The 18,851-nt window shown below is 42.7% G+C and overlaps 1 protein-coding gene across 4 annotated transcripts in view; it reads right to left on the bottom strand.

Annotated features, from left to right (window-relative positions):
• Positions 1–11,699: 11,699 nt before the first annotated feature.
• ELP1 (elongator acetyltransferase complex subunit 1) overlaps positions 11,700–18,851 on the bottom strand; it is a 170,169-nt gene continuing 163,017 nt past the window's right edge. For all 4 annotated transcript variants that reach the window (XM_073545308.1, XM_073545338.1, XM_073545315.1 and 1 more), the window contains one exon: positions 11,700–14,048. In XM_073545308.1, coding sequence (XP_073401409.1) covers positions 13,860–14,048 — 189 coding nt within the window. In that variant the 3' untranslated portion in view covers positions 11,700–13,859. The remainder of the gene's footprint in view (positions 14,049–18,851) is intronic.

The raw sequence follows: 18,851 nt of genomic DNA on the forward strand, positions 1-18,851 counted from the left end.
TAAATATGTAACAGTACAGACACAGAGGGCTATTAAATGCAAAAAGCATGTGAGAACATGATGCGAGGATCAGCTTTGCAGGTTGGAGCCTTGTCATGGACTATTTTCTTCAACTTCCACCAAAGATTTTCAATTGGATTGAGATCCGGACTATTTGCAGGCCATGACATTGACCTTATGTGTCTTTTTTCAAAAAATGTTTTCACAGTTTTTGCTCTATGGCAGGGTGCATTATCTTGAAAAATGATTTAATCATCCCCAAACATCCTTTCAATTGATGGGATAAGAAAAGTGTCCAAAATATCAACATAAACTTGTGCATTTATTGAAGATGTAATGACCGCAATCTCCCCAGTGCCTTTACCTGACATGCAGCCCCATATCATCAATGACTCTGGAAATTTGCATGTTCTCTTCAGGCAGTCATCTTTATAAATCTCATTGGAATGGCACCAAACAAAAGTTCCAGCATCATCACCTTACCCAATGCAGATTCACGATTCATCACTGAATATGACTTTCATCCAGTCATCCACAGGCCACGATTGCTTTTCCTTAGCCCATTGTAACCTTGCTTTTTTCTGCTTAGGTGTTAATGATCGCTTTCGTTTAGCTTTTCTGTATGTAGATCCCATTTCCTTTAGGCGGTTTCTTACAGTTCGGTCACCGACGTTGACTCCAGTTTCCTCCCATTCATTCCTCATTTGATTTGTTGTGCATTTCCTGTTTTGGAGACATATTGCTTTAAGTTTCCAGTCCTGACACTTTGATGTCTTCCATGGTCTATCAGTATGTTTGCCTTTAACAACCTTCCCATGTTGTTTGTATTTGGTCTAGATTTTAGACACAGCTGACTGTGAACAACCAACATCTTTTGCAACATTGCGTGATGACTTACCCTCTTTTAAGAGTTTGATAATCCTCTCCTTTGATTCAATTGACATCTCTCGTGTTGAAGCCATGATTCATGTCAATCCACTTGGTGCAACAGCTCTCCAAGTTGTGCTCCTTTTTAGATGCAGATCTAATTTGATGCAGGTGTTAGTTTTGGGAATTAAAATTTACAGGGTGATTCCATAATTTTTTCCTCAGAAATGAGTGATTCTATAATTTTTTTTCCTATGTTTGGTTTAAAAAAGTAACCATTACTGACTTCCACATTTTTTGTTCCTGACTTCTTTTAGTGTTTCTTAAAGCCAGAAAGTTGCAATTTGAATTGACTTTAGTTTTGTGCCATGTCTGTGATCTGCTTTTTTTCTACAAAATTAAACAACTGAATGAACATCCTCCAAGGCCGGTGATTACATAATTTTTTGCCAGGGTTTGTAAAGTGCCATGGAATAAATGGCGCTATAAAAATGAATAATAACTAGTTGGCCCGTGCAAAATTTTTGCACATTGGTCGTCGGGGGCGCAGGCAATTTCAGAAAAAGCAAGCTGGTCAAATGTAAATGTATTTCATGAGATGATGAACACAGACAGGTATTTATATATGTAGATTGGTAATACAATAAATTGGTTTGATAAGTAGAGGCCTGTAACGGGGACTTCTATGCTGTAATACCTCTTACGTTACCACCCCGTGTTTCAGGAGGTCCACTCTGCTTTTCACAAACAAGAAGTATTCAGCTCACCCCTCTTCACTCCTGATCACACCTCCGACGCACGGAAACACCCTGACCCGGGTGTATGGTGCATGCACAAATAAAGGATTTTTCCAGCGTCTCCAGGAGATAAAATAATGATTGCTTTATTGAGAATATAAAATCTTCATACCATCAGGTAAAAACGACATAAAGAGGCGTATGGAGGGGAGCAATTCCTACGCGTTTCACCCTAAGAGCCTAAAATAGGCTGGGCAAGCTGGAAAGCCCCAAGACAAATGTTTGGATTTGTTTGTGATGTCTGTAAGCAGCTTTGTGGTAGTGTGCTTTGGGGTCCTGTGGTACCACCTGCAGGTCATTTTTCCTTACTGCAGGTTTATGAAAATTAATGTTTAAACTGTATTTTGTGATCAAATCATGGATGTGTGGTTTGTTTGGCTATTTTCTTGCTGAAGGGGACAAGTTTATCTTTCAAATTGTGTATCATTTGTGTGTGTGGGTGGAGTATGAACGGAGATACAAAGTAATCACCGAAAAAGAGTGTTTCGAAATAATAGAATAGATAATAATGAGAGAGTCCAATGTGTGAAACACGCTGCTTGTATCCCACAGTGGACCCACTCTGGAGGAGGATCGTGCCGGAATTATAGTGATATATACTCATAATAACTAGTGCATTATATACAATTTTATTAGTCAGAGTAAAATCCTTTAGTCTCTGTACGTAAAAACTGTTGAAACCAAGCACACGCTCGGAGCTTCATGGCGTAGCCTATCATTTGAAAATACACCTGCTCAGTTTCAACCTATCTCCATCCTTCTCTGGCCCTATGAAACCAGCGCTCTCAATCAAATTAGAGGGGGATGGAGATTGAGGGAAAATAAGCAGGTGGGAAGGTGTATAAAAATGAGCGGCGGGACTTAGTTTTGACAGGAGAAAGGTATATATATTCTCCTTGATGAATTAAAGAAAAATGTTTTGCCAGACCAGAATAGGTGCAAGGTGCTATTGATGCTGGCGATGTGCTCAGCAATTCTTTTTTCCATTTTCTGATGGTACAGCCAATGTATTTCATGCCACATATGCGACATTCGATACAATATACAATCTGATCAGAATCACAATTGATAAAGGAGTTGATGTTATGTGTGTTACTGCAGGGCAGGACAAAAGACTTCTTTTTATTATCAGAAAATGAACATATATTACAATGGTCTCTGGCACATTTGTAAAAACCTTTTCCTTAGTTTGGACAGTCATTCTGACAATCCCTTAATTGTAACTTGTCAAGGTTGAGAAACGCTATTTATCTGCATATATAGGGTTAATCTGAAGCTAAGTAAGGTTTAACGCGTACAGTTGAAACCAAAAGTTTACATGCTGTTGTGCAAATGGAATAGACAACAGATGGAAATTATTGGCAATTATTAAGACACCCTCGCTAAAAGTGGTTCTGCAGGTGGGGACTACAGACCACATCTCAGTACCAATGCTTTCTGACTGATGTTTTTGTCACTTTTGAATGCTGGTTGTGCTTTCATACTCGTGGTAGCATGAGACGGACTCTACAACCCACACAAGTGGCTCAGGTAGTGCAGCTCATCCAGGATGGCACATCAATGCGAGCTGTGGCAAGGTTTGTTGTGTCTGTCAGAGTAGTGTCCAGAGGCTGGAGGCGCTACCAGGAGACAGGCCAGTACACCAGGAGATGTGGAGGGGGCAGTAGGAAGGCATCAACCCAGCAGCAGGACCGCTACCTCAGCCTTTGTGCAAGGAGGAACAGGAGGAGCACTGCCAGAGCCCTGCAAAATGACCTCCAGGAGGTCACAAATGTGCATGTGTCTGCACAAACGGTTAGAAGCCGACTCCATGAGGATGGTCTGAGTGCCTGACGTTCACAGATGGGGGTTGTGCTCACAGCCCAACACAGTGCAGGACGCTTGGCATTTGCCACAGAACACCAGGATTGGCAAATTCGCGACTGTTGCCCTGTGCTCTTCACAGATGAAAGCAGGTTCACACTGAGCACATGTGACAGACGTGATGAGTAGAGTTGAGCGAATTTGGTCGGATCGGGTTTCGTGAAACCCGATCCGCTCAATGCCGACTTTTATTCCCCATTGACTTGCATTGGGGTCGGGTTTCGGACGAAACTCCGACTTTTTTTTGCCCTAGTCAGGCTGGTTTCACATTTGCGTTTTTTAGCGCTGGAAAAAAACGCATATGTGCGCATGCGTTTTTTCCCCTATATTTAACATGGGTGCGCATACATGCGCGCTTGTAAGCGCATGTATGCGATTTTCATGCGCTGCGTTTTTTTGGGGTGTGCGTTTGTATTTTCCAGACGCAGCAAGTTGCATTTTTTGGCCCTGCAAAAAAGCGCATGCGCACATATGCGCACGTTTTGCGCTAAAAATGGCCATTATAGCCTATGGATGCGCATATGTGCGCACTGGCATGCTCATGTATGCGTTTTTTTGCATATGCGTTTTTTTTTTTTAACCATGGAATTTAGGGGTTTGGGTTAGAGTTAGGGTTAGTTAAGGGGGTTTAGGGTTAGGGTCAGGGTTAGGGTTGGGGTTTGGGTCAGGGTTAGGGTTAAGTATGGTTTGGTTAAGGGTTAGGGTCAGGGTTAGGGTCAGGATTAGGGTTAAGTATGGTTTGGTTAAGGGTTAGGGTCAGGGTTAGGGTCAGGTATGGTTTTGTTAAGGGTTAGGGTCAGGGTTAGGGTCAGGATTAGGGTTAAGTATGGTTTGGTTAAGGGTTAGGGTCAGGGTCAGGGTTATGGTCAGGGTTAGGGTCAGGGTTAAGTATGGTTTTGTTAAGGGTTAGGGTCAGGGTTAGGGTCAGGATTAGGGTTAAGTATGGTTTGGTTAAGGGTTAGGGTCAGGGTCAGGGTTATGGTCAGGGTTAGGGTCAGGGTTAGTTAGGGTTTAGGGTTTGGGTTAGGGTTAAGTATGATTTGGTTAAGGGTTAGGGTCAGGGTTAGGGTTAGGGTTAGTAAAGTCATGGTTTGGGTTAGTGTGAGGGGCCACCTAATGTTGGAAAAAACCGCAAACGCGGTAAAAACGCACTAAAAACGCATACAAACGCATAAAAACGCTGCGTTTTTTCATGCATGCTCATAAAAATGCTTGAAAAAAACGCAGCAGTTGTATGCTTTTGTATGCGTTTTTTCAATGCGTTTTTTTGCGGGAAAAACGCGCTGCAAAAAAAAGCAAGTGTGAAACTAGCCTCAGACCAGTTTCATCCGACTCACATTTTGATTGTCGGGTTTCACGAAACCCGATCTGACCAAAGTTGCTCAACTCTAATGACGAGTGTGGAGAGCGATCTGCCTGCAACATCCTTCAGCATGACCGGTTTGCCAGTGGGTCAGTAATGGTGTGGGGTGACGTTTCTTTGGAGGGCTGCACGTTGTTGGGCTGTGGGCTATTCCATTTGCACAACAGCATGTGAAATTGATTGTCAATTAGTGTTGCTTCCTAAGTGGACAGTTTGATTTCACAGAAGTTTGATTTACTTGGAGTTATATTCTGTTTAAATGTTCCCTTTATTTTTTTGGAGCAGTGTGTGTATATATATATATATATATATATATATATATATATATATGTATGTATTTTTTTTCTCTCTCGTCATCAATGGCCCTCTGGGGATGTCCCCATTACACCAACAGGCCAGTCTAACCCTGTTACCCTTATATTGAGCATGATTTGTGAATCAGGGCCATGAGAAGAAGAGCTGACAATTTTTTCCTTCCATTTGTTCAACAACCTCACCCTACACTATGATGCAGCCTCCTTTGATATGGTCTGTGTGGTGACACTTTTCTATCCTTTTTGTACTTAGGCTCTTCCTGATTTCAAAACAATAGAGCCACATGGTCAATGTCCCAGGCTTTGCAGGACCACGTTAAAATATGAGTATTGGGTTTTAAGTGACAGGTTCTATAAATGAGGTTTTTTTTCTTTTGTGGCACACTGTTGAACATAGCATTAATTTCATTATGGTGCCCCTGCCCATTATGCCAGAATGAATATCAGCCAAGTGGAGAAAGTTGTATATGATATGTCTCATATGTATAAAAAGGTACAATTGTAATAAGAAATTTGGCATTAATACCTTCTGCCTGGGACCTCCAGGGGGGCAGATATATTTAAGATCAGGCATCTCACAATTTTTGATACGTGAGTCTGCATCTTATTTATCGGTCCCCACCTGAAATCACTAGCAGATTCTGGCTTAGAACCCATGTCAGTGCTGGGAGATACAGCATGCTTTAATTTTTTAAACAAATTGCTCCCCTTCTCAATATCTGGGCCATTACTATGACAACAGGTCTAGTAATTTTCTTTTGTTTAGCCCTTTTAGTTTTATATGTGACTGTACATACTGTATTGTCTTGTCCCCTTTGTAACATATTGTGTTTATTTTATAAGCATTAACTAATTATTGCATTAAATATACAAAATTTAATAGTTTAATTCCCCTGGCTCTACAAACTGCAGCCTTGAAGCCTCGCGTGGCTCAAAATTACCAGTGATGAGCATTAGGAGCCTCGTCCATCAATCATTAGTTCACTGTGGGATTATTCTGACACTGTCTAAAAATTATCAATTTTTTAAGGAAGTAATTTCAAAGGGAAGAAGCAATGGCTTGTCAACAAACTGGGAAAAAAATGCCATATTTTGGGAGCTGCTCCATATTTGTCTGCTACCCAGAGTACAGCAGTACAGTATAACTTTACAATACACTGGACAAGAGCAGGAGATGTGTATTGGTGACAGAAGCAGCATAGCTTAAAAATATGATGGGTTAGGCAGGGAAATGTCTGACAGTGTAGGTCTAGTTATAGGAGCTCTGGTAGTATCAATAAAGTATAGCGCTATAAATCACGATGTGCAGCCAGAAGATGTCTGGCAGATGTCGCTGTGCAGTGGCAGAGGCCGCGCTATTGAGTGTGTACGGAAAGTATGCAAACCTCTTTAAATTTTTCACTCTTTGTTTCATTGCAGCCATTTGGTAAATTAAAAAAAAGTTTATTTTTTCTCAATGTACATTCTGCACCCCATCTTGACTGAAACAAAACAGAAATGTAGACATTTTTGAAAATATATTAAAAAAGAAAAACTGAACTATCACATGGTCATGTATTCAGACCCTTTGCTCAGACACTCATATTTAAGTCGCATGCTGTCCATTTCCTTGTGATCCTTCTTGAGATGGTTCTACTCCTTAATTGGAATCCAACTGTTTAATTAAACTAAAAGGACTTGATTTGTAAAGGCACACACCTGCCTATATAAGACCTCACAGCCCACAGTGTATGTCAGACCAAATGAGAATCATGAGGTCAAAGGAACTGTCCAAGGAGCTCAGAGATAGAACTGTGGCAAGGCACAGATCTGGTCAAGGTTACAAAAGAATTGCTGCAGTACTCAAGGTTCCTAAGAGCACAGTGGCCTCCATAATCCTAAAATGGAAGAATGTTGGGACCACCAGAAGTCCTCCTACACCTGGCCGTCCAGCCAAACTCAGCAATCGTGGGAGAAGAGCCTTGGTGAGAGAGGTAAAGAAGAAACCCAAGATTACTGTGGCTAAGCTCCACAGATGCAGGAGGGAGATGTGAGAAAGTTCCACAAAATGAACTATCACTGCAGCCCTCCACCAGTCGGGCCTTTATGGCAGAGTGCCAGACGGAAGCCTCTCCTCAGTGCCAGACATATGAAAACCCACATAGAGTTTGCTAAAATAAACACATGAAGGACTCCCAGACTATGAGAAATAAGATTCTCTGGTCTGATGAGACGAAGATAGAACTTTTTGGTGATAATTTTAATCGGTATGTGTGGAGAAAACCAGGCGCTGCTCATCACCTGCCCAATACAATCCCAACAGTGAAACGTGGTCGCAGCATCATGCTATGGGGGTGTTTTTCAGCTGTAGCGACAGGACAACTGGCTGCAATTGAAGGAAACATGAATGCGGACAAGTACAGAGATATCCTAGATGAAAACCTCTTCCAGAGTGCTCTGGACCTCAGGCTTGGCCGAAGGTTCACCTTCCAACAAGACAATGACCCTAAGCACACAGTTAAAATAACAAAGGCTTCAGAACAACTCTGTGACAATTCTTGACTGGCACAGCCAGAGCCCTCACCTAAACCCAATTGAGCATCTCTGGAGAGACCTAAAAAAAGCTGTCCACCAACGTTCACCATCCAACCTGACGGAGCTGGAGAGGATCTGCAAGGAAGAATGGCATAGGATCCCCAAATCCAGGTGTGAAAAACTTGTTGCATCATTTCCAAGAAGACTCATGGCTGTACTAGCTCAAAAGGTGCTTCTACTCAATACTGAGCAAAGGGTCTGAATACTTATAAACATGATATTTCCGGTTTTCTTTTTTAATAAATTAGCACAAATTCCTACATTTCGTTTTTTTTCAGTCAAGATGGGGTGCAGAGTGTACATTAATGAGAAAAAAAATAATTTTTTTGAATTTACCAAATGGCTGCAATGAAACAAAGAGTGAAAAATTTAAAGGGGTCTGAATACTTTCCGTACCCACTGTAAGTGCACTGGGCCCTGGATTCCTTCTGATGCATGACAATGCTTGGCCTCATGCGGCTGAAGTTTGTCAGCATTTCCTGCATGATGAAGGCATTAATACTATGGACTGGCCTGCCTGTTACCCAGACCTGAATCCAATCAAGCACATCTGGGACATCATGTCTCGTTTCATCCACCAACGCCTCGTTGCACCACAGACTGTCCAGGAGTTGACTGGTGCAGCCCAGGTGTGGTAGGGAGATCATACAGGTGTGTGGAGGCCACACACACTACGGAGCATCATTTCCTGGTCTTGAGGCATTTCCACTGAAGTTGGATCAGCCTGTCATTTGGTTTTCCACTTTGATTTTGAGTATCATTCCAAATCCAAACCTCCATGGGATATTAATTTTGAATTACATTGATGATTTTATGTTTTATTGTTCTCAATGCAAGCCACTATGTACTTAATAAAGATTTGCAACTGGAATATTTCATTCAGTGATATCTAGGATGTGGTATTTTAGTGTTCCCTTTATTTTTTATTTTTTTGAACAGTGTAATTATGTGTATATACTGAACATGAACCATGTGTCATTTAATGTTTTTAGACAGCATAATTGATGTGCCATCAGCTCTTATGTAGCTTCATGTTTCCCCCTTTCAATTATTTTGTTTTTTTTTCCTTCTCTGTTCAGTGATTTATATGTAATAAAGACTTTTTCTGACATTCAAAAATAGTTTGTTGCATTGTAGGATTTCATGTACTATAATGCTTTTATCCGGTTTTGAAATCTTATGCGGAAACACACTCAGCCACAAACGTGCAAGTGGTGCACAAGATAAATGTGCACTACTGCCAGCAACCTTTGCAGGGTTCTGACATTGATGTCGCTGTAGGCTTTATCGTATACTTATTTGTGCAATTTACAGTTAAAGTTCCAGTAGTTAAAGAAGTGTGCCATCTAAGAGTCCAAGTCTGTCAGTAAGGCTGAATAACATTTATTTTTTTCTATCTGGTTAAAAAAAAAAAGGTCCTAAACACCAATCTTTGCCCGCTGGAAAGTACAGGGTGCACCAAGTAATTGGACATTAATGCCCGTGCAGACTTTGCATGGGGTTCTGAGAATGAAGCTTCTATCTGTACAGTATAAAGATTACTGCACATCAATAGAAATGTGAGACATGCCAGCTAGAAGCACTGAGCTGTCAGTGCGCCTGCGTGTTGCAGAGGCCCCAGCCCCGCAGTGTGAATACATCATAACACTGCGGGGCGGGATCTGGGGCCTCCACAACACGCAGGCGCAATAGCCTGTCGGTTCTCGGGCAGCGCGCACTGCACATGCCCGAGAACTCTTGTCACAGCACAGGCATTCAAAACAGGAGGATGCAGCGACACACGGGCATCATGATAGACAGATGGTGGGCGGCACCGAGACACCGGACAGGCATGATGGATGGATGGTAGGCGGCTGATACAGGGGGATGCACCCTCCCTATGGGACACATTACAGGTATAAGGAGCTAATTATAAAAGTCAACATTTCAGTGTTACTAAGGTTCAGAAAAAGAGCCACCTTCACAGAATGCAGCCATAGTGCTGCTGAAGGTGGCTCTTTAACTGAAAAACGCCCTGGGGGGGTGACAGGTTCCTTTTAAGAAGCTCTCCTACTATCCATTCAATATCTGTATTAATTGCACCTGTTTGAACTTGTTACTCGAGCGGCCTAGCCAGTCTTCAGACCTGAACCTAAGGGTATGTGCACACACTGTGGATTGGTCTGCAGATTCTTATCTGCATAACCGCAGGTAAAATGACCTGCGGTTTGCCACCTGGACAATGGAATAGGTGGCAAACCGCAGCAGAATCCGCAGAAACAAGTGACATGTCAATTCTTTCTGCGGATACAAAACCGCAGCTTTTCCGCAGTTAAAAATCCGCAGCATGTGCACAGCAGAATGTAAATCCCATAGGATAACATGCTACTGTACACTGTCTGCAGAACTGCTGCAGTTCTAATGCGGCCGGAACCGCAGCAAAAAACACAGCATGTGCATACGCTGCGGATTCTGCTGCGGTGTACAGTACCATTAAAAGCAATGTAAAATGAAAACCGCAGTGCCCATGGTGCGGAAATTTCCACACGGATTTGCTGCGGGTTTTAAATCCACAGCATGTCACTTTGTGCAGATTCCGCAGCGGTTTGGCACCTGGTCCATGACAGGTGGAAAACCGCAGGCAAATCCGCAGATAAACCGCAAGTCTTTTGACCTGCGGATTTAGACAAATCCCTGAGAAAATTCCGCAGCAGAATTCGCAACGTGTGCACGCACCCTTATAGAAAATCTTTGGAGGGAGCTGGAAACTCAATGTTGTCAGTGACAGCCCGAAACCTGAAAGATTTGTATGGAGGAGTGGACCAAGATCCCTGCCGCAGTGTGTGAAAACTTGGTCAAGAACTACAGGAAACGTCTGACCTCTGTAATTGCAAACAAAGGTTTCTATACCAAATATTAAGTTGTGTTTTTCTACTATATCAAATAATTATTTAATGTCATAAAATGCAAATTATGTAAAAATAAAATGTGATTTTCTGGATTTATTTTTAGATTTTGTCTCTCACAGTTGAAGTGTACCTATGATAAAAATTACAGACCTCTATTCTTTGTAGGTGGAAAAACTTGCAAGATCGACAGTGTATCAAATACTCATCTTTCCCCATTGTGTGTATAATATACGGGTGGCATCTCGCAAAATTAAAATATCATCAAAAAGTTAATTTATTTCAGTTTTTCAATTTAAAAAGTGAAACTCATATACTAGATAGTCGTTACAAAGTGATCTATTTCAAGTGTTTATTTCTGTTAATGTTGATGATTATGGCTTACAGCCAATGAAAACCCAAAAGTCATTATCTCAATAAATTGCAATAATTTATAACACCAGCTTGAAAAATGATTTTAAACTCTGAAATGTTGGACAACTGAAATGTATGTTCAGTAAATGCACTCAATACTTGGTCGGGGCTCCTTTTGCATCAGCGCAGTGTGACATGGAGGCGATCAGCCTGTGGCACTGCTGAGATGTTATGGAAGCCCAGGTTGCTTTGTTAGCAGCATTCAGTTTATCTGCATTGTTGGGTCTGGTGTCTTTCATCTTCCTCTTGACAGTGCATACCAGAATAGGGATTAGGGGACAATGCATACTCACGTCAATAAGTTTTCCCAGTTTTTCATGGCAAAATTAGGTGCCCCGGCTTATGCATGAGTATATACAGTACATACACACACATGTGCTGAAAATAAGACAGTCTGAAGCCGAAAAAAGGGCAACCAGTACATAAAGAGATGGTAAATGTTTGTCTTCTCGCTTGGCTCATGGAGTAGGCATTAATATGTCCACCAAAACAGCATGATATCTGTATACCTCATTTGTTTGGACTTTGAACCAATTGGAACCAAAGCAAGGTGTCGTTCAATCTCCATTTTTATAGTGTGCATTTTGTTTTGTGCATGATGAAAGATATAACTTGGAGCATATTGTGGTTTTAGATTTCTTTAATACTTATAAAACATAAGGTATTGATGGCAGTGTTGTCGCTATGTTTCTATGACATACACAGAGGTCAATGTACAAAAATCAGACGTTACCCAAGAATTTCAGATGCTCAGTGAATCAATGGCGTGAGGGAGCATGGACTGAATATAAAGACTCCTAAACTAGGTCTAAATGACAGATTTTGGCCTATTCTTTACAGGTCCTGCTAATAAAGCTCTTCTAGTTAAAAATGATGCCAACTCAGAGGTACAGTGCAAAGCAAGACAAGTTAAAAAATTGAGATGAGAAACCAGTACAGTGATAATTAAAAGTGATTTTGCTGTGCATCTAGAGCAGTGGTCCCCAACCTTTCTGACCTTGAGAGCCACATTCAGCTTAGAGAGAAACTCGAAAGCCACATCCAGCTCCCACCCCTTTCAAAGTAGTGTCAACCAAAGCCCCCATTACAGGTATAATAATAACCAAAGCTTTTCCACAGAAATCACTCCAAAGCAGTACACCGAGATCCAGGGGCTCCCACAATCCCCCCATTCAGTATTCTCCCATCAAGGACTCCCAACACACTGTCACATCCAGCTTTGAGCAACTCCTCTAACAGGTAGTACCATCCTCCAGTGTACCATACCTAAAACATCTCTAAACCCCTAAGACCAGTAAATGTGCATCCACATCTGCTCTTCTGTGCAGGGCTGCTCACAAAATTCACCATTTTGAGATGTTCTCTTCATACCTGATTGTTAGATCTGGAGCTTATGCACAAAGCTGGAAGACAGCCGCAAGCCACAATTCATGGGACCGCGAGCCACATGTGGCTCCCGAGCTACAGGTTGGGGACCCCTGATCTAGAGGATTATCCAATACTAGTTATAATTTAAGAAAAGAGTGCTTAACAACATTTTACTATATGAAAGCATGATCATGCTTGATGAATTTCCTAAACAATTTCAGAAGGGATTGAATAAGCTTCCATGTCATCAGTCTTCTTAGCTTGACCTGAACATTGACCTTCTACACGATGCAGCAGCAGGAAATAAATATTCTATCTAATGGCTCCTGTCTAATTATGTAGGATTTCGAATATATGTTTTGGTGTTTTTTTTTTCCCCTCTGAGAATATAATCATTAACTTTAGGATGCGGTTTCGGGAGTAAGTATAATATGTATATTATGAAAATTAATGTTTGTAAGGTAGATCAGCTCCCTGTGACTGTTAGAGACGTGCAAATAAATTTGAGTGGAATTGAATTCTCTTCGAATTTATCCCCCAAAATCCAAATTTGCCGCAATGTAGTTTTTTTTTTTTAATTCACTTCCGTAAGGATTCAGTGAAATATGTAAAGGTCATGGCCCACCCTAAGACATCCTGGCATCACAGTGTACACCGTGACCTTTGCGCTCATCAAATCCAGAAGCCCTGGCCTAGTACGAGAGTCCTAGGGATTTCAGCACAGCCGTACATGCGATGAGAACCAGACAGGTGGCAGTGAAGAATAGGGGCCAGAGAGGTGAGGCGAGTATAAGGGTTTGCTTATTTTGTATATATTATGGTTATTATGCTTTGGAGTCTAGACAATAAGGAGTGGCATTAAATTTGCAGAGAATAACTTCTACATGAATTCAATTTCCGGGGAAAATCCGCATGAACATGCGATTTTGAATTTTGCCTGCAAAGAAAACATATCACACATAATGCATCATGGACAATTTTTTTTCTAGGAGACAGCAGAACTTCATATGACTCTAAGACATTGTTTCACAAACTCCAGTCCTCACGGCCCCAAACATCATGCTTTCGGGATCTTCTTAGTATTGCACAGGTGATGGAATTATCATCAAGGCTTCAGAAATTGCCACAGGGTCTCTCATCTGTGCAATACTAAGGAAATCCTGAACAGGATCTGTTGGGGGCCATGATCTAGTGTAATTTAGTTCTCTTTCTGTTGTGACACTTGTAGTATCAGTGCACAATGGAGTTCATAAAAACTAGACCAACAGGAAATAATAAATTTTACAAGATATTTGTCAAAAAGGACCATTAAAAAGTAGCAGAGTGCTCAATAATAAAACACCCATTTTCAAATATAATACATATAGACATCATATATAAATAGCACAGTCTAACTGGGGGACTGACTGACTCCCTAGTGACTCAAGGCAGAGTGCTGTGCTGTCTGCAAATATAAATGGATGCGATGCCCCCATGTTCTCCAAGTATATTCTTGTCTGAATTGGTGCCAGTCTTTGATACATAGATAATCTGTCCTAGTCAAGTAGGTCAAGCTTCCACGGAATGGCTTTATTAAGCTTGGGAGCGATGAAGAGATCATTTTCTAAAAAAAAAAAAAAACAGTGACAACTTTACACAAAGTAAAAGTACAAATAAAGAGCAACTAAGTTGAAGGTTCCCATACACATTACACTAATGTAGGCTGAAGCCACCGATATCGACACTTGTCCGACAGTCTAATATATATGGAGGTGTAGGCTGACTGATAGTCGGGAGAAATGTCAAATTTTGAACAGTCGATCACATGGTTTTCCCTAAGATAAGCCTCCAGCCAATGTGTCAATCGGCAGCTTTCTAATAAAAATCACAGGAGTGCATGGCTAAGTGAGTGTGTACTCTCCTGTGTATGGGAGAGTCAGCTGAGATGACTGTCGGATGAATGATCGACTGAGGCACTGTTCGGCCGACAGCCAATCTAATGTGTATGACAAGCCTTAGGCAGGGTCCAGGCATAGATAATTTCATTCTTCAAGTCAATCCCACAGACTGAGTGGCTGCCTGGCGTGCAGACTGATGATCGACAAAAGATAGAGCTCTAAAAAAAGATGCTCCAGAATTGTTATTTATTGGATAATGCAAGAACTTACTAAAGCAGTCATGACAGTGGTGGTGATAGGTGGTTGTTAATGGCCTTTTATCAAGTGCAGTAATCGCCCAAACTATAATTTGCTTCAAATCGATCATTGCCAGTGTAAACAGTTGCTCGTTTGTTGCATCATTCAGGCACATAAACAGGTGATTTTCACAACTTACCTAAAAATTTCTCTCATTGCCTTCAATGAAGGGGGCGGAGGGGTACAAAGGAATCAAGGGTGTGGCCTGCTGCCCTAAGGAGGCTGACACGAAGGACTGAAAAAGTCAGCTCCTCTGTACATAGAGTACACCGACATTTAGGCAACAGGGTAATACCAGGTAAAGAGAAAGCAGGAGAAGCCAAAGAACAGAGTGAGAAAAAAAAAAAAAAAACAGCCACACACTCCCCGTATGGCAGAAAGGTTGGGAGCTGTGTGCGCATATGAAAGTTACAAGAAAGAGTTTTTACAGTAAAAAACAAAAATCCTCTTATCGGTTGCTTCATTGGGGGGGCCATACAATTAGGTCCATATATATTTGGACAAAGACAACATTTTTCTAATTTTGGTTCTAGACATTACCACAATGAATTTTAAACATATCAATTCAGATGCAGTTGAAGTTCAGACTTTCAGCTTTTACTTGAGGGTATCCACATTAAAATTGGATGAAGGGTTTAGGTGTTTCAGCTCCTTAACATGTGCCACCCTGTTTTTAAAGGGACCAAAAGTAATTGGACAATTGACTCCAAGGCTATTTCATGGAAGGTGTGGGCAATCCCTTCGTTATGTCATTCTCAATTAAGCAGATAAAAGGCCTGGAGTCAATTTGAGGTGTGGTGCTAGCATTTGGAAGGTTTTGCTGTGAAGGAAACATGCGGTCCAAATATATATGGACCTAACTGTATGAACCATGGGAAATCTTAAAAGCAGTCCTCTTAGGTTGGTAAAAGAGTTTTAAAGAATAATAAATGGCAATACCTCAGGCAATCACCTGAGGTACTGCTGCATGCAGCACCTTCCTGCTAAGGCTCGCATTGTGGAAGTACGTGCATTGTAGAACTAAAGGTACTGTCACACTTAGCGATCCCGACCAGCGATATGACACGGTTAGGATCGCTGGTGCATCGCTAAGTGGTCGCTAGTGAGCTGCCATACAGGCAGATCTCACCAGCGACATCGAAGGGGTCGGGGGTCGCTACTTACCGGTCACACAAGGCGATCCTGACGTCCTCCCGCCCACGTCCACGCTCGTCTCTCCACAGGAAGCGCCGCAGGAAGCCGACGACTAGAAACGGTCCAGGACGTTCTCGCGCGATCAGCGGGGGAGCGGGTCGTAGGTAAGTATCACACAGCGATATCACTAGCAATATCGCTATAACGTCACAAGTTATAGCAATATTGCTAGCGATATCGCTAAGTGTGACAGTACCTTTAGACAAGTTGTTAACTGAAGACCAGGTTGCAACCTTACAGAGTTTCAATGCAGAAGATTATAGCATACAGGGTATTGAAGAGAGAGAGGGCAAGTTGGAGAGGTCTGGTATGAAAGTGTGCGAAGGAAACCGCTCAGATGGACCATTCTGCCCAGTATTCTCATACAAAGGCAAAGAAGGATAGGTAACCGGTATCTCACGGCTCCAATACTGACATGAAGAGTTGTCTTCTGGAAGGGATATTATTTCCTTAGTGATGGAAAATAGCATTACTAGGAAGAAAGGCATTGATAAGGAATCAGGAAGGATGTCAGACTACTGATGATCCATCTGAAGGCAAGACCGTGTTCAAAGGTATTTGTCGACATTCCATTTTCTCAGAGTAAGATGAAGCCTTGATGATACTGCGCAGATAGGCAATGAAGGGCCATAACCCCAGCCTTTATCTTCATGAATACCCTGGGGTCTGTGGATGCCAGGAGGGGACAGCTAAAAACTGAAATGATCAGAAGAAGCGATAATGAGGTGGAGTGAAAAACTATCTTGTAGGAAACGATCTCTGACAAAAATGTTAACTGCGGAGAGTTACACATCTGGAAAAACAAGTGGAACTGTGGACTATGACAAATTTTCAAAGTGTTTGTCTGTTGTTTTTTTTTAGTGTCCTAGCATCTAAGATTGGTAGGGTGGTCCTGGATAATTGAGAAACCAGAGTGTCCTCCATAGGGAAGGTGCCCCAGCGAGCGAGCAACTAGTCTAAAAAAGGATACAGAATGTCGATGCACTTCAGTTTGTGGAAGCATCTTTCTGGGTGCGTCCACTCTCTGACTATGCTCTAGAATCCGTTAAAAGAGACAGCTTTTGTAGGGAGGAGGAGTTTGCTTCCTTAATATGCAAGGACATGCTGACCACCTGCACTAGACTGTCAATCATGCCTATTAACTTGGATCTAGACCCTGACCAGACTTCGGAGTCAGAATTGGAGGAAATTTCTTCCTCTCTCGCAGAATGTGCCTCGTGTGGGAAGGGGGAGCAAGTGAGTAAATATAACCTGGAAGAGACCACATGGGGTACGCTTTCGGGACATTGCTGGAGAGCAGCTGGTTGGTCTGACTCACCCTGTATATTAAATTAGCTTGGCCATGATTGAGATAGAGCTATAGCACATTCAGACAGGATGCACTTTCTTCACGGGCCGCAGGAAGTGCCTTAGCAGTCTGCAGTAGACGCTGTTGCCAGGTGCAGGCATTACAGGCAGCTACAAACTAGTTCGATGGGAATTTGCTTTTACATGTAGCGCAAGCAATATGGTTGGACTGGCTGGTGTAATCGGTCTTGTTAGGCATGGCAAAGAAAAAGGATGTAAGACAGAATAAGGTCAGTGCCAGAAGGTAGTAAAGGTCCCGTCACACATAGCGACGCAACAGCGATCCCGACAACGATATGACCTTGTCAGGATCGCTGGTGTGTCGCTACATGATCGCTGGTGAGCTGTCAAACAGGCAGATCTCAGCAGTGATCAGGACAGCAACGACACGGGTAAACAAGCGCGCACGTAGTTTAGTTACCCACTGTGTACCTTAGTTACCAGCACGCTGGTGCAGGGAGCTGGTAACCAAGGTAAACAGCGGGTTTCTAAGTGCCACGCGGCGCTTAGAAACCCGCTGTTTACCTTGGTTACCAGTTCCCTGCACCAGCGTGCTGGTAACTAAGGTACACAGCGGGTAACTAAGTGACGTGCTCCCTTAGTTACCTGCGGTTTACATTAGAAACCAGCATCCAGCTCGCTGCTCGCTGGTCTCCCGCCTGCCACACGCAGCGATGCATGCTGGCCAGCGGGAGACCAACGATCAAAAAAATGTCCTGGCCATTCCAGGATGATCAGTGATACCCGGCAGGGGGGCCGGTCACTGATACCTGTCACACACAGCGATATCGCTGGTGAGATCGCTACTGCATCACAAAACTTGTGACTCAGCAGCGATCTCGCTGTATGTGACGGGGGCTTTAGGTTCATTAAGGATAAAGATAAGTTTGTGAAAAGGCACAGGGAAGCTTCCTTCCTCTGCATTGCTGGGAGGAAAATAACGGCAAACATCCAGTGGGGAGAAAAGGGGACAGAAAGTAATAAAGACACTGAGGAAAATCCACACTAGCAGTCATTGGATAAAAGGGTAAAGGGCATGGCAGGAGAGGAGCCGGGTAGGCTGCAGCTAGAGCCAGCGACTAAAGCTCGAGAAATTAATTATTGCAGCCCATCTGTATATGGAAACTGGGGATGTGCTACCAACGATAATTTACACTGGAGAGGAGGGGGAAAACAACAATACAATAATTCCAACATATAAATTTAAGTAAAATGACTGCTGATTAACATGCAATGTATCACTGATTTGCAATCATTAGGCTGCATGTGCACATTGCATTTTTATACAAAGGTTTTGAATGTGCAGCAAAAGAGTTGCGGTTTTACCACGATCATGCCAAAAACTGCGTGTGAACACTGCCTTAAGGCCCCTTTACATTTAGCGATGCACCAGCGATCTCAACAACGATACGACCCGGTCACGATCGCTGGTGCATCGCTAAATGGTCGCTAGTGAGCTGCCAAACAGGCAAATCTCACAGCGACGTAGCAACGCAGCAGCGGTCGTTACCTTTCAGACGCGGCGACCATGACGTCCTCCGTCCGCGTCCACGCGTCGCTCGTCGGCGCCAGCAGGAAGCGCCCGACGAGAAGTGGAGCTGCACGATCAGCGACAGACAGCGGGGGAGCCGGTCGGAGGTATCACACATAGCGTCAAATTGGTGACGCTTTAGCGATATTGCTAGCAATAT

The sequence above is a fragment of the Dendrobates tinctorius genome, unplaced genomic scaffold (assembly GCF_039654945.1).
Source record: "Dendrobates tinctorius isolate UK_male_01 unplaced genomic scaffold, ASM3965494v1 ptg000011l, whole genome shotgun sequence".
In the NCBI taxonomy this organism is placed as follows: domain Eukaryota; kingdom Metazoa; phylum Chordata; class Amphibia; order Anura; family Dendrobatidae; genus Dendrobates; species Dendrobates tinctorius.